The 15,101-nt window shown below is 40.4% G+C and overlaps 1 protein-coding gene across 3 annotated transcripts in view; it reads right to left on the bottom strand.

The window, feature by feature from the left end:
• The window catches only part of RAD54L2 (RAD54 like 2), a 117,537-nt gene that overhangs the window by 54,082 nt on the left and 48,354 nt on the right, over nt 1–15,101 (bottom strand). For all 3 annotated transcript variants that reach the window (XM_058726752.1, XM_058726753.1, XM_058726751.1), the window contains one exon: nt 14,632–14,824. In XM_058726752.1, the coding sequence (XP_058582735.1) occupies nt 14,632–14,770 (139 nt within the window). In that variant the 5' untranslated portion in view covers nt 14,771–14,824. The remainder of the gene's footprint in view (nt 1–14,631; nt 14,825–15,101) is intronic.

Here is a 15,101-nt window from a genome sequence, read left to right on the forward strand (position 1 = left end):
CTGCTCTTAGGATAAAATCTGAAATCCTTCATGCCTTTCCTGATTGCTAGCTCACTACCTGACTACCAAAAACCTCCCTCCACCCACACACTCTCAGTTCCATGTTCTCTAGCCTCAAAAGCATGGTGCTCTCAGAGGCTCTGGGCCCTTGCAGATGCTGTGTCCCTCTTTTCTCATTTCCTTATCTAACAGGGATGTGTTAGATTCTAATTTAATTGTAACCCATATTCTCTTTCAGGTCTCTGCCTAAAAGCCTATAGAAGACCATCTCTAGGTTTCTTCCTTTTTATTTTTATTTCAGCATGTGCTCAACATTGTTAGGCTGCAGTGCCTGTCAATATATCTGGGGAGACAAGGTTAGTAACTGATGCTTTCTCTCTTGGTATGCTGTTTGGGGAATTTTATTCAAACCTGGCACATCCTGCTTCTGTACTCTAAATTGGACCAAAGACTACTATAAGACTTCAGAATACAATTTACAAAACACTTAAAGACACTCCTTCAGGAGGATTGCTGGGAACTGTGAGGTCAGGGCAGACAAAGTAGCTGGTGAATAGCTACAGGCCCAGCACCAGGTCTGCAGTGAGCCCTACTAGATTTGGATCCCATGCACTGCATGTCCAAGGCCATTACAAATACTATAAACATTAACTCATTCAGTCCTCAAAACAGCCCTATTAAGTAGATAGTGCTACCATTATTCCCATTTTACAGATAAGGAAACTTGCCTGAAAGCCATTAAGTAGTAAAGATAGGATCTAAACCCAGGTGACTGATCTGTCTCCAGAGTTCATGCTCTTAGCCACCACACTGCATAATTTCCCCTCTATTCCCATTTCCCTGAAAGTTATGTGGAAAAAAAATAGAGTTCAGAGACAGCTATGTATGTACTGTGCCTCAGTTTATAACAAAAGGTACAGGAAAATGCAATGCAGAATGCTGAATCAATTAGATAATCATATTTGGAAATGAGAACGATGAACCTTGACCCCTACCTCACACCATACAAAAATCAATTCACGATGGATCACTGACCTAAATGTGAAGGTAAAACATTTAAAGCTTCTAAAAAATAACAATATCTTCATGACCTTGGGGAAGCACTAAAGCACTAAACATAAAGGATAAAAATAAATTTGATTTCATTATAATTAAAATATCTATTCATCAAAAATACAATATAAAAAGGAGCATAAAACTGCAAAATAAGCCCCACAAAACACAATTAAAAGTGAAAAATCAAGCAATATAGAAGGAAAAGATATGTGTGTGTGTGTGTGTGTGTGTGTACCCAATAAGACTCATAACCAGATATGAAGAATTCCAATCAATAAGAAATAGATGAAAGGAGGGGCGCCTGGGTGGCGCAGTCGGTTAAGCGTCCGACTTCAGCCAGGTCACGATCTCGCGGTCCGTGAGTTCGAGCCCCGCGTCGGGCTCTGGGCCGATGGCTCGGAGCCTGGAGCCTGTTTCCGATTCTGTGTCTCCCTCTCTCTCTGCCCCTCCCCCGTTCATGCTCTGTCTCTCTCTGTCCCCCAAAAAAAAAAAAAAAAAAAAAAAAAAAACGTTGAAAAAAAAGAAATAGATGAAAGGAAAGAAAAATGTTCCAAAAAATGTGTTCAGACACTTTACAAGACTGAAAATGGTCATAAGCATATGGAAAAAGCCTAACATCTTAAATAATCAGGGAAATGCAAATTAAACTCACAGTCAGAAGTTCCCACCCCCTGGATTATTGGGAAAGAGGGTTGAAGGTCCTATAAAGTCACTCTGAACAACTGGGTCAACATCTGACACGCTTTCCTGCTGCAGATTTACAAACAATCTTCTGCCCCCAGCACACCCGAACTCTGCACCTTTGTGTCTTTAAGCCTGGCACACAGAAAAGGACAGGAAATGGTTGCAAAATTGGCACTACTTCATTTCTAGTAAGAAGTTACCCTAAATTCTTGATTTAGGCTACTCTAAAAAATCAGTCCAACAACAGATATCCAACTTGTCTCAGGAAGAGGTGATACAACTTTCTGGGGAAGGGAAGAGGATAAAACAAATACAGAATAAAAAGATCTGTCATGAATCTGTAATTTAAGGACTGGTGCTGGTCATCTAAGTTGAGAAAAAAATGCTAAAATGCAATAGAGAGCTAATACATGGCTAAACTGGCCTTCCATGCAGATTCACAGCCCTTTTCTCCACTTTGGTGATTCCTCTTTGTTCCTAAAAACATGCCCATACTTCCACATCTTCATCCAGAATGAGAAAACAACAGATCTAGAGCTCAGGTTGCAGAATTTCATCTTGCAGAAGTGAACCTGAAGGCTCAGCAAGGTCTTGCCCAAGATACAAAAATTTAGAGGAAGATGATTACCTTGCCCTGAGGGGTGTTCCTTTCTATTACACACTAACATGCTGAGGTAAAGGATTTTTCCCAGGTCTTGGCTTGAGCCAGTAGGGACTGCCCCCAACTATACTGTGTCATCCATTTCTCCCTCCCTACCTGATAAGCCCCACTGGCAAAAAGTTAGAAGGATGAAACTTTTTAACTTTTAAAAAAGCCTTTCTTTTTATTTTTAATGTTTTTTAGATTTATTTGAGAGAGAGAGAGAGAGGGAGAGATAGAGAATCCCAAGCAGGCTCCACACTGTCAGCACAGAGCCTAACATGGGGCTGGATCCCATGAACCGCGAGATCATGACCTGAGCCATAATCAGGAGTAAGACACTCAACCAACTGAACCACTCAGGCACCCCTAAAAAAGCCTTTCCTTGACCTCAAATACCCCCTCATTTATTGCTTCTTCTTTTTGTTTCCTTTTATAGCAAAACCCCTCAAAAAACTTGTCTATTCTTAGGGTCTCCAATTCCTCTCCACCTGTTTTTTTTTTTTTTAATTTTTTTTTTTTTAACGTTTATTTATTTTTGAGACAGAGGGAGACAGAGAATGAACAGGGGAGGGGCAGAGAGAGAGGGAGACACAGAATCTGAAACAGGCTCCAGGCTCTGAGCTGTCAGCACAGAGCCCGACGCGGGGCTCGAACTCACAGACCGCAAGATCGTGACCTGAGCCAAAGTCGGCCGCTTATCCAAATGAGCCACCCAGGCGCCCCTCCACCTGTTCTTATGTTAGCCCCTATCATGGCACTGAAATGCTCATCAAGGTCACCAAGGACGCCCACACTGCTAAATCTGACAGCCAATTCTCTTTTAATTTTAATTCCAGTGTAATTAACAGTGTTATATCAGTTTTAGGTGTACATTACAGTAATTCAACAATTCCATATATTATTCAGTGCTCATCAAGATAAGTGTATTATTAGTCCCCTTCACCTATTTCACCCATGCCCCCACCCATGTCCCCTCTGGCAACCATCAGTTTGTTCTCTATAGTTAAGAGTCTGTTTTTTTTGTTTGTGTCTTTTTTTTTCTTTTGTCTTGTTTCTTAAATTCCACATGAATGAAATAATATAATATTTGTCCTTCTCTGACTGGCTTATTTTGCTTAGCATTATATTTCTAGATCCATCCATGTTATTACAAATGGCAAGATTTTGTTCTTTTTGTGGCTGAATAATATTCCATTGTATTTATGTGTGTGTATACACATTACATCCTCTTTATTCATTCATCTACTGATGAACACTTGGGCTGCTGCCATTGTAAGTGATGCTGCAATAAACAAAGGATCCATGTATCTTTTTGAGCCAGTGCTTTTCTATTTTTTTGGGTAAATAGCCAGTAGTTCAATTCTTGGATCATAGGGTAGTTCTCTAATTTTTTGAGGAACCGCCATACTGTCTTCCACAGTGACTGTACCAGTTTGCATTTCCAGCAACAGTGCACGAGGGTTCCTTTTTCTACACATCCTTGTTGACGCTTGTTTCTTGTGTTTTTCATTTTAGCCATTCTGACAGGTGTGGGGTGATATTTCATTGTGGTTTTGATTTGCATTTCCCCGATGAGTGATGTTAAGCATCTTGGCCATCTGGATGTCTTCTTTGAAGAAATGTCTATTCATCTCTTCTACCCATTTTTTTTATTACTATTATTATTATTATTATGTTGAGTTGTATAAGTTCTTTATATACTTTGGGTACTAACACTTTATCAGATATATCATTTACAAATTTCTTCTCCCAGTCACTAGATTGTCTTTCAGTTTTGTTGGTTGGTTCCTTTGTTGTACAAAAGATCTTTTTTTAAAAATTTTTTTTGTAAGTTTATTTATCTATTTTGAGAGAGAGAGAGAGAGAGAGAGAGAGAGAGAGAGAGCAGGGGAAGGGCAGAGAGAGAGGGAGAGAGAATACCAAGCAGGCTCCATGCCATCAGCACAGAGCCTGATGCAGGGCTTGAACTCGTGAGAGATCATGACCTGAGCCAAAACCGAATCAGACACTTAACTGACTGAGCCACCCAGGCACCCCTGTTGTGCAGACGATTTTTATTTTGATGTAGTCCCAATAATTTATTTTAGCTTTTGTTTCCCTTGCCTCAGTAGACACATCTAGAAAGATGTTGCTACAACCAATGTCAGAGAGATTACTGCCTGTGTTCTCTTCTGGGATTTTTATGGTTTCGGGTTTCACATTTAGGTCTTTAATCCATTTAAAATTTGTTTTTGTGTATGGTATAAGAAAGTGGTCCAGTTTCATTCTTTTGCATGTAGCTGTCCAATTTTCCCAAAACCATTTGTTGAAAAGACTGTCTTTTTCCCATTGTATATTCTTTCCTCCTTTGTCAAAGATTAATTGACCATACAATTGTGCATTTATTTCTGGGCTTTCTATTCTTTCCATTGATATGTGTGTCTATTTTTTGTTCCATTACCATACTGTTTTGATTACTATAGCTTTGTAATATAACTTGAGGTCTGAAATTGTGATACCTCAAATTATTTTCTTTTTCAAGCCTGCTTTGGTTGTTTGAGGTCTTTCTTGGTTCCATACAAATTTTAGGATTATTTGTTCTAGTCCTGTGAAAAATGCTGTTGGTGTTTTCAGAGGGATTGCATGAAACCTGTGGATTGTTTGGGGTAGTATAGACATTTTAACAATATTTGTTCTTCTGATCCATGAGCACAGAATGCCTTTCCATTTCTTTTTGTCGTCTTCAATTTCTTTCATCAATATTTTATAGTTTTCAGAGTACAGGTCTTTCACCTCTTTGGTTAAGTTTATTCCTAGGCTACTTTTTTTTTTTTTTCTGTACAATTGTAAATGGGATTGTTTTCTTAATTCCTCTTTCTGCTGCTTCATTATTAGTGTATAGAAATGCAACAGATTTCTGTATATTGATTTTGTATCCTATGACCTTACTGATTTCATTTATAGTTCTAGTAGTTTTTTGGTGGAGTATTTAGGGTTTTCTATATATAGTATTATGTCATCTGCAAATAATGTAAGTTTTACTTCTTCCTTACTGATGTAGATTCCTTTTATTTCTTTTTGTTGTCTGACTGCTATGGCTAGGACTTCCGGTACTATGTTGAACAAAAGTGGTGAGAGTAGACATCTTTGTCTTGTTCCTGACCTTAGGGAAAAAGCTCTGTTTTTCCCCACTGATGATGTTAACTGTGAGTTTTACATATAAGGCCTTTATTATGTTGAGGTATGTTCCCTCTAAACCTACTTTCTTGAGGGTTTCTATCATGAATGTTCTACTTTGTCAAATGCGTTTTCTGCATCTATTGAAATGATGATAAGGTTTTTATCCTTTCTCTTATTAATGTGATGTATTATGTTGATTGATTTGCAAATACTACAAATATCCAGCAGTCAATTCTTACTCCTGATACTACCCTGGTTATTGCTAGCCTTTAACTAACACAGTTGATCACTTCCTCCTTGAAATTTTTTTTTTTTTTAAGCCACCACAGCACTTTTCTCTTGGGTTTCCTACTACGTCAGTGGCCATTTCTTCTCAGTCTTCTTTCCTAGACCCTCTTTATCACCCTCCCCAGTGCTGAGTGTCCAGTGCTTAGTCACTCAGATTACTTCTCTTATTCCTGGGATGATCTCATCCTGTCCCATGTCATAAGTACCATTTATATACAGATATAGCCCATGTTTTTATCTTCAATGTAGACTTCTCTTCTGAACTTCAACTCAGTAATCTAAGTAACTGCCTTCTCAACATCTTAGCTTGGAGCCATAAGACATGTCAAACTTAACATGTCTCTAAAACTACACTTTTGTCTGTCCCCATTCTGTGCCTCTCCCCCAATCTTTCCAAGCTCAGAAAATGGCATCTTCAAGCTGTTCAATCCAAAAACTTTGGGATTGATCCTTACCTTCTTTCTTTCACACAATCCATATCCACTTCGTTAACAAAACTACTATGTGGTTTCATTTATACCAAAATTCTATAAAATAGAAACTAATCAGTAAGGGCAGAAAGCAGATCAATGGTTCACTAGAGACAGGGTTGGAAGGCAGGGAGGGGAGGGAAGGACTTCAAAAGGGGTAAGGAAACTTTCAGGGGTGACAAATATGCTCACTAACTTGATGATAGCTTTAAGGGTATATACACAGTATACAATTAAACCTTGATAAGCTGGAAAAACAAACAAAAATCCAAGTAAACTTTTTGACAATATAGTACTCTGTCTATGCAGTTTAAGTGAGATATATTAAAAGGAAAAAAATTGCAAAAATAATCTTGAACTTTAGACTTATTGTTTGTAGTGGATATCTGAAACTATTTTGAGTGTACTGTACAATTGAACAAATGAATAAATACCGTGATGCTACTGGGAACCAGGTTCTCACCGGGTGAAAAGGGAGACACAGGTAAGGAATGGGAGAAGGAGTAAAATTAAGAGCACTGTTATGAACACAATTTTTAATTTATTTTTTTAAGTTTTATTTTTTTATTTTTGAGAGAGAGAGAGAGAGAGAGAGAGAGAGAGAGAGAGAGAGAGAGAGAATGAATGAGGAGGGGCACAGAGAGAGGGAGACAGAGGATCTGAAGCAGGCTTCACCGTGTCAGCACAGAGCCCAATGCAGGGCTCGAACCCACGAGCCACGAGATTATGACCTGAGCTGAAGTCAGACGCTTAACTGCCACCCAGACGTCCCTGAACACAATTTTTTAAATAAATGTATTTCCTAGCTCTAGAGACCAAAAGAGCCAACAATCAATGATATCCTAGTAGTATTGAGCATATGTATAGCCCAGATCTTGGTTTCTAAGTACCATTTCCCTCTAAAAGAAACCAGGAGTTTGGAGAAAAGGCCAATTCCCAGGTCAGAACAGAGAAGATATAAGCTAGGCTTGGAACACCGTTGTACCAGAAAGAAAAGGAAGTGCTCACAAATTGTAGGGAACATGTCAAAGGAATATTGAAGTCAGCTGAAATGGGCTCCCACTAGCCAAACCCAGGACAATTTGAGTATTAAAATGAACAACAGGAATGGATTCTATCACACTAAATTTTTAAAAATGGATCTAGGAATGTCTGGGTGGCTCAGTCAGTTAAGCATCGTCTCTTGATTTCGGCTCAGGTCATGGTCTCACGGTTCATGCGATTGAGCCCTGTGTTGGGCTCTGCACCAAGAGCGCCAAGCCTTCTTAGGATTCTCTCTCCCTCTGTCTCTGCCCCTCCCTGGTTCACACGGGAGTGCACATGTGCACGCTCCGTCTCTCAAAATAAATAAATATTTCCTTTAAAAACTATTCTTAGAAAAGGAAGAAATTAAACTAAGAATGTCTAATGTAACAGAAAGGTCATAAAAAAGGGTGAAAACTACAACTCCATAGACTATGCTGCCTTCTGAAGGGCCCTGGGGGCTTCCATTGGAGGGAGAAAACATTGGTTAGAGTTCCCATTAGATTGCTGAAATCACCCCACCCACTCTGATCTTAGTTCAAATTTCTGGAAGCTCCCCTACACCTCTTCCACTTCCAGCTGCTCAGAGAGCATGACTTTTCCTGCAGACTGCTACTGTTTAATGATATGTCCAGAACTCGCGGTGAGAATCTGAAAAAGCATGTTGGAACCCAAACGAATAAAACCAGGGTTTGGGTATATCTCAAACTGCTACCGCTGGCCCTACATGCTCAGGCCCTCCCTATCTCATCCCAGACCACTCTGGCCTCTATTCTCTACGCTTCAGCCACCATGGCCTCTATGTTCCTGATTCTTAAACAGCAAATTTGTTCCCACACCAGGGCCTTTGCCCTGGCCCTCTGCCTAGAACACTTTACCCCTAATTCTTTACATTGTAAGCAAAGAGGACAAATAGAAAGGGGTCAGTGAAAAAGCACAAAGCAAACTCTCTGCAGGGAAGGCAGAGATCCAGAGGTTGAGAAGATCAGCTTTCCCTACTCAGTGGTCTAAGGTGAAGGAGCTCAGCCTGAGGCCAAAGTTGATATTCAGGAGGTTAGCTTTCTGTCAATAAGATGGCTATGAAGCAGGTTCCAGAAGGAACATATCTAGCTCCAGTTCCAGGATCTCAGTATCCTGATATGCCATGTAAAACAGACAAGAATAAAACAACAAAAAAAGAAGGCCTTCATGTTCTAAAAAGATGTGCCCATCAAGGCAGTCTGTGCCCAGATCTTGATTAACTTAAGCCAGGGCCTCTCAAACTTTTCCACTGACGAGTCCTGAATGTCTGCAGAAAACGTTCTTATCCCTTGGGGGGCTCTCATGGCATGATCCAAAATTCTAAACTCTGAAATTTATTTGAAAAAAAAAATCTTATTTTACCTTAAAAATGCATATGAATTATTTTCTATGCCTAATTTTTATTACAATTTTTTTAAATTTTTTTTTCAACTTTTTTTTTTTTTTTTTAATTTATTTTTGGGACAGAGAGAGACAGAGCATGAACGGGGGAGGGGCAGAGAGAGAGGGAGACACAGAATCGGAAACAGGCTCCAGGCTCCGAGCCGTCAGCCCAGAGCCTGACGCGGGGCTCGAACTCACGGACCGCGAGATCGTGACCTGGCTGAAGTCGGACGCTTAACCGACTGCGCCACCCAGGCGCCCCTTTTACAATTTTTTAAAATTCCTTACCAAAGTACTAACCCCCAACCCCCAACACCACTCCACCTATCTCCTGATAAAACTGGCACTCCAACAAGGTTTGTCATGTTCATCCTGAAGCTTCATAAACTCCCAGTATGCCTACCACGGCCTGAGGAAATGAGTTTGGAAATGAAACCTTTTGGCAGGCAATCATTCTTAGAGTAACAAATAAGTTTTTTAAGTCTGCAGTTTCTGGCTGGGGCTTTGGTTTGTTTTCTAGTAATATTCCATTAGAAAAACCCTACTCTTGTGTTAGGTTAATGAGGCTGTTCACAACATGGGCCAAACAGCTTGGATGAGTGGAATGCTCTCAGAAGAAAAGAGGGTGGTGGCCCCAGAATCCTCCTGGAGAACCAAGCAAAGACCAGAGAAACTGGCACAGGTAATAGAGTAAAAATACTGCAGGAAAGAAATGGGACATCTGGCTTTTCCTTGCAAATATTTCACAAGAATAAAGGTAGCCTAAAAGAAGTGCAAGTGGCAATGGAAAGGGGAATCATATTATTAACTAAGATTCAGGGGTGCCTGGGTGACTCAGTTGGTTAAGCGTCTGACTCTTGGTTTTGGCTCAGGTCATGATCTCACTGCTTTGTGGGTTCAAGCCCCACATTGGGCTCTGTACTGGCAGTGTGGAGCCCACTTGGGATTCTCTCTCTCCCTCTCTAGGTGCCCTTCCACCACTCATGCTGTCTCCGTCTCTCTCAAAATAAATAAACTTAAAAAAAAAATTTTTTTTTAAACTAAGATTCATTATTCACTTGGAGAACAAGTGAAATCAGGAATTGGATCCATTAATCCAGATGAATGTTAATAAGAAACACATGAAGTCCTTGTTAATTAATAGTTTAAATTTTAAGCATCCCCTCCACCCACCCAACCACTAGTGCATATTCAGGACCAGGTTTCTTGCTATTTTTCTCCCTGTCTCCCTGCTGCAAGAGGACAAGAAGCTACCTTGGGGAAACAGATGTTAAGATCTTTGCCATTTGTATAGACAGGAAAACCCTTGAAAATATCTCTTGGTCTAAACTCCATCACTTACAGTTGCACTGAAGGCTTACAGTGGAGTGATGCTGAGGAAAACAAATGTGCTAATGAACCACCAAGGCAAAGAAAGATCTTTTTACAAAGCTATGTAAACATAGGACTCTGTGACAGATACCAGCTGTGCGACACTTATACATCCACTGGAATACACATTAAGCAGCAACTGAAAATGAACTTTTTTTGTAAAGGCTAGATTATTCTAGGAGTTCCCTTCATCTAAATATTTCTAAGTGCTTTATCTGGGGCAAGACATTGGACCTGAAGCTGAGCTAGAAGAAAATACTGAACCAGAAAAACATTTTGCATGAGGAAAGCCAATTCCCAGAGGCACCAGGTTTTGAACCTCTACCTTTGATAATCAGAGACCCCATAAGGTGCTGACATCCAACTTCTCCCACCATTCCAAGAGAATAGAGAAAACTCAACACAGACATCTGGAGAAAAGAAAAACAGGGGAATGAGGGACGCCTGGGTTGGCTCAGTCAGTTGAGGGTATGCTCTTGATTTCAGTTCAGGTCATGATCCCAGGGTCAGGGAATTGAGCCCCATGTCAGGTTCCATGCTGAGCATGGAGCCTGCTTGAGATTCTCCCTCTCTCTGCCCTTCTTCCCCATTCATACACATGCTCTCTTGCTCTCTTGCTCTTTCTCTCTAAAAGAAAAAGAAAAAACAAACAGGGGAAACAAAAACCACTCAAAAATGTTTCACAACATGCCAAGAGCCCCTAATGTGTTAGAAATGGAAAGCACTGTTTTCTACCTTTTTAAAGACAAAATCATGGTGCTACTCCCCAAGAGCCAAAGTCTCCTTATTCTCAGACTACTACCCCACAAGTCAACGTTCAAAGGTCAGTATCAAGGAGGAGATAATGCCCCAATTTAATGTAGCAAAGCTACATCTCTAATTCCCCCACTCCCTATACTATTCTTCCCACCTTTGTAAAGATTTCATTATCTTCCCAGGCTTTACCTATTCCATCTTCAACCTGCCTCACACATCAAGTAAGTCACCAAGTCCTATAAATTCCACTGTTACAAATCTGACCATTTACTACTCCTGTGTAGGTCAACTGATCCAAACAGTTCAAATCCTCATTAATCCTTTCTGTAAAGTTCTAACACAGACCTAGTTGGTCTTCACCATCTAATAGGCCATCTCTTCTTCATGCTGCTAAAACAACATTCCTAAAAATCAAAGGTTTAATGAATGCTCCCCAGTAAAAACTTCCGTCAATTCCATGCTGCCTATAAAACAAATTCTAAACTCCTTCCTAACCTGATTCCAGGCCACCACTCCAGTCTCACTCTGGTCATCCCCCTAATGTGTCCAATTCTACATCAAACAAGATAGCTCACCATTCTCTAGCATATGCCATACTTGCCCTTCTACTTTGCCATTACTCATGCTATTCTAATTGTTCTCTCATCTCTAGTCAACAGTATTACCAATCAACTTCTTTCCTTAAAGCACAAACTAAGAGAGAAAGCAACCCATTACAGGTAGGGAATGATATGAATCTATAGTCTCAGAAGCAACATGGATTTGAAAAAGGAGTACCACTTTGGAAACCAAAGGCCCAGCTCCGCCACTTTCTTGTAAAGTTATACTGAGTAAGCCATTTGCCTTTCTGAGCCTCAGTTTCCTCATCCCTAAAATGTATCTGCTCTGCCTAACAGATAGGATTATCAAGATAAAGTAGGATAAAGTATGTCAAAATGTTTGTGAGGGGATGGACTAAAGCAGTACTTAGAGGGAAATTTATAATTTTGATTGTTTTTATTAGGAAAAAAAGGTAAGCACATTCTTAAGAAGTTTGAAAGTACTGCTAGAAGTAGAAGGAAGATCATTATAGGTAGAAATTACAAAGAAAGTAAACACAAATCAAGAGAATCAACAAAGCCAAAAGACAGTTCTTTGAAAAGGTTAGTACGATTGTTCAGATGTTTGTACAAACCATGAAGAAGCACTATAAAAGTGAGTTATTGATATCCAATAGAAATGAAACTTCAAATAAAAAAAGCTGAAGTAATAATTTCTTTTTTGAAAGTGTTTCTCAATCTCAGCACTATTGATATTTGGCCACAATAACTGTGTGTAGGACGGAGCTGTCCTGTGCAATGTAGGATGTTTAGCAGCATCCCTGGTCTCTGCCCACAAGATGCCAGTAGCATTTCTCCCCCACCTCCCAGAAGTCGTGACAATCAAAACTGTTTTCAGACGTTGTAAATTGTCCCCTGGGAGGTAAAATCATCCCAGGTTGAGAAAGACTGCTCCAAGACAACAAAAGGCCACATCACACTATACCAGCTAAGACTATTCATAGCTATTCCTAATTTTAGAATAGCGGGCCGCTCTACCCATTAAGGTTGTGAGATGACCAGCAAGCCAAGGCAAGAAAGGCAAGACTGAACAAACAGGCAGGTCTCAGATGTTTCAGCAAAATTTCATAGTGTTCAAAATGAGAGAACCAGGAAAACTGTGAGCTCTAAAACAGGGGCAGAATTGCCACAAGTAACACAAGTATCACTTCCATTTGGGAGTGCCTGGGTGAGCACAGCTCTAACACTACAGTGAAACATCAAAAGGATACTTAATCAAATTCCAAGAAGTTAGATAACCCTAGCAAGGCAAGAGAAAAAGTACCTACCAAACACTTTAACACTCGGAACTTTAAAAGCAATAAAAATAAGTCATTTCAAATTTTTAAAAAATCGTTTCATCTGAGAGTTGTATAAATAGTAAAAACAAACAAACAAAAAACCTCCAGTTACACAGCTGTAACAAATCACAATTAAATTCTCACCACTTCTAGGGGCACCTGGGTGGTTCAGTTGGTTAAGCACCCGACTTCAGCTCGGGTCTTGATCTTGCGGTTTCTGAGTTTGAGCCCTGCATCAGGCTCTGTACTGTCAGCTCAGAGCCTGGAGCGTGCTTTGGATTCTGTGTCTCCCTCTCTCTGCCCCTACTTTGCTCCCACTGTCTGTCTGTCTGTCTGTCTGTCTCTCTCTCAAAAATAAACATTAAAAACAATTTTTTTAATAAACATTAAAAAGTAATTTTAAAAAATCTTGCCGCTTCTAAATAAATAATAAAGTGCACAGAAGGATATGTTTTGTTTTGTCTTAATAATTAAGAACCGAACAAGGAAAACAGAATTCCAAGAAGCCAAGAGGGAAAACTGTGTGTATATATCCATTATACCCACCAGCAACATCTAAAATCCAATCTAAACCTGACATGAATCTAGGGGGTAGCTGAAATATAATTCTGAGAACCCAAATGATAAAAAGCAAAAAGTGATGCAGATACCAGGGGCACTCTAATGCCATCTTAAGAACCATGAGACCAAGGCAAGACAGTATGATGTATATGTGCTGCCGAAGCGAGCACATCAAGACAGTATGATGGTATACCGTTCCAGCACACACTATCTTCCATTATTTCTACTTATTCTACTTTATATAGAAAGGAACTACAGTACCATCTTGGGAGACTCCAACTGAATTACAGTGGACAGCAAATGATATCAGGAAAAATAAATAAATAAAATGGTAATTTCCCTGCCAGAGGTGAAGTGGAAATAGGGCAGAGACTCCTAAACAGTATAAATGAGGAAAAACTGATCCCTGAACAACGTGACAACTGTCAGGATGAATGAGAACTGAAGACAGTACCAGCAGCAAAGAAACAGAATTGATGTTCATTCTCCTAGAATCTGGAGAAGAATAGTAGCACATTTTCCTAGTTCTACTAGTGTGGTCTGTTATAAACAACAGACAAAAACTTTATTCCTCAGTTAACAGGAAGCTTGCAAACAACTCCATCCTATGCCATGCAAGGCTGGAATGAACTGAGAAGCTCTATGGCTGGCCAGATGACCTCACACTGGACTAGAGAAGAAAAAGTCAATGCCACTTCAACAAGTTGGGGGCAAAGGAAGGGTTGAGCCAAATAGGAGTCCAGAGGGGGTCTACCAGCTATGAAGGTGCAGTTCTCTCCCATCAGAAGCAATCTATAGTCACTAGAAATGGCTGGGAGGCAGAGCAGCACCACAGGAGATGCAGTAAGCTTTCCGGAGTTGTGTACCTTTCATCTGAGAATCTCTCCCTAGGTAATCCCCTCATGTCCATACAAGCAGAATTGTGCATATAATTTCAGGAAACTCACGGTTACCCCCACACCTGCCTGTAGCCATCTGATGAATCCATGACCCCCAGACCACAAAGTCTTGCCACAAGGACTCTGCTACTGATTTCTCCATGACTCGGGCAAGTATGCTCTACTCTCAAATCTTTGAATCTGAATCCACATGTCTGTCAAAGACGAGTTAAATGCTAAAGGTTCTTCCAGCACTAAAGTGAGGCCTAGATAGAGGAACAACAATTCACTTCCTGAGAAAGAGCATATGAGTTAATTGTTGCTATGCAACCAGTGTCTGCCTTCTCACAATAGATGACCTAAGAAATCCAACTGGAAATACCATGCTTTTCCAGCAAAAAATCCACTAGAAGAAAAGAAAAGAAAAGACAACCCATGTCACTCAGTAGAGCCACTCACCATCCAGTAGGTCTTCCGCGTCATCCCTGCCGTGCTCCTCCACTGCCACTTCCTCCTCCTCCTCCTCCTCTTCCGCATCCTCCAGCTCCACGTCCGGGTCCAGGTCTGGATCGCTCCCTGAGGCGGATTCGTCTGACATGGCTCCCAGAGGTCCTCAGTGGGCATTACCGACTCATGGTACACTGCAGGGGTCCTGAAAGAAAGAAAAGAGGCATCAGAATCACCAAGGGCTTCACTTAGGAACAGGATTCTTTCAAAGAGAAAATGCCAAGGATGAATGCCCTAGAAGGGCAAGCTAACCATACCCGAATCTCCACCTTCCTCACAAGTGCACTAACCCTGAGAAGCTCAAGTTTCTCTTAGCTGCTTGGACATGAAAATATCTTAAAGTGACCAAACACACTCTATGCCTCAGAATTACCATTTGTTCATTCCTTCAACTTCCTGAGCATCAACTCTCTAAATTTCTG

The sequence above is a fragment of the Neofelis nebulosa genome, chromosome 4, assembly GCF_028018385.1.
Source record: "Neofelis nebulosa isolate mNeoNeb1 chromosome 4, mNeoNeb1.pri, whole genome shotgun sequence".
NCBI lineage: Eukaryota > Metazoa > Chordata > Mammalia > Carnivora > Felidae > Neofelis > Neofelis nebulosa.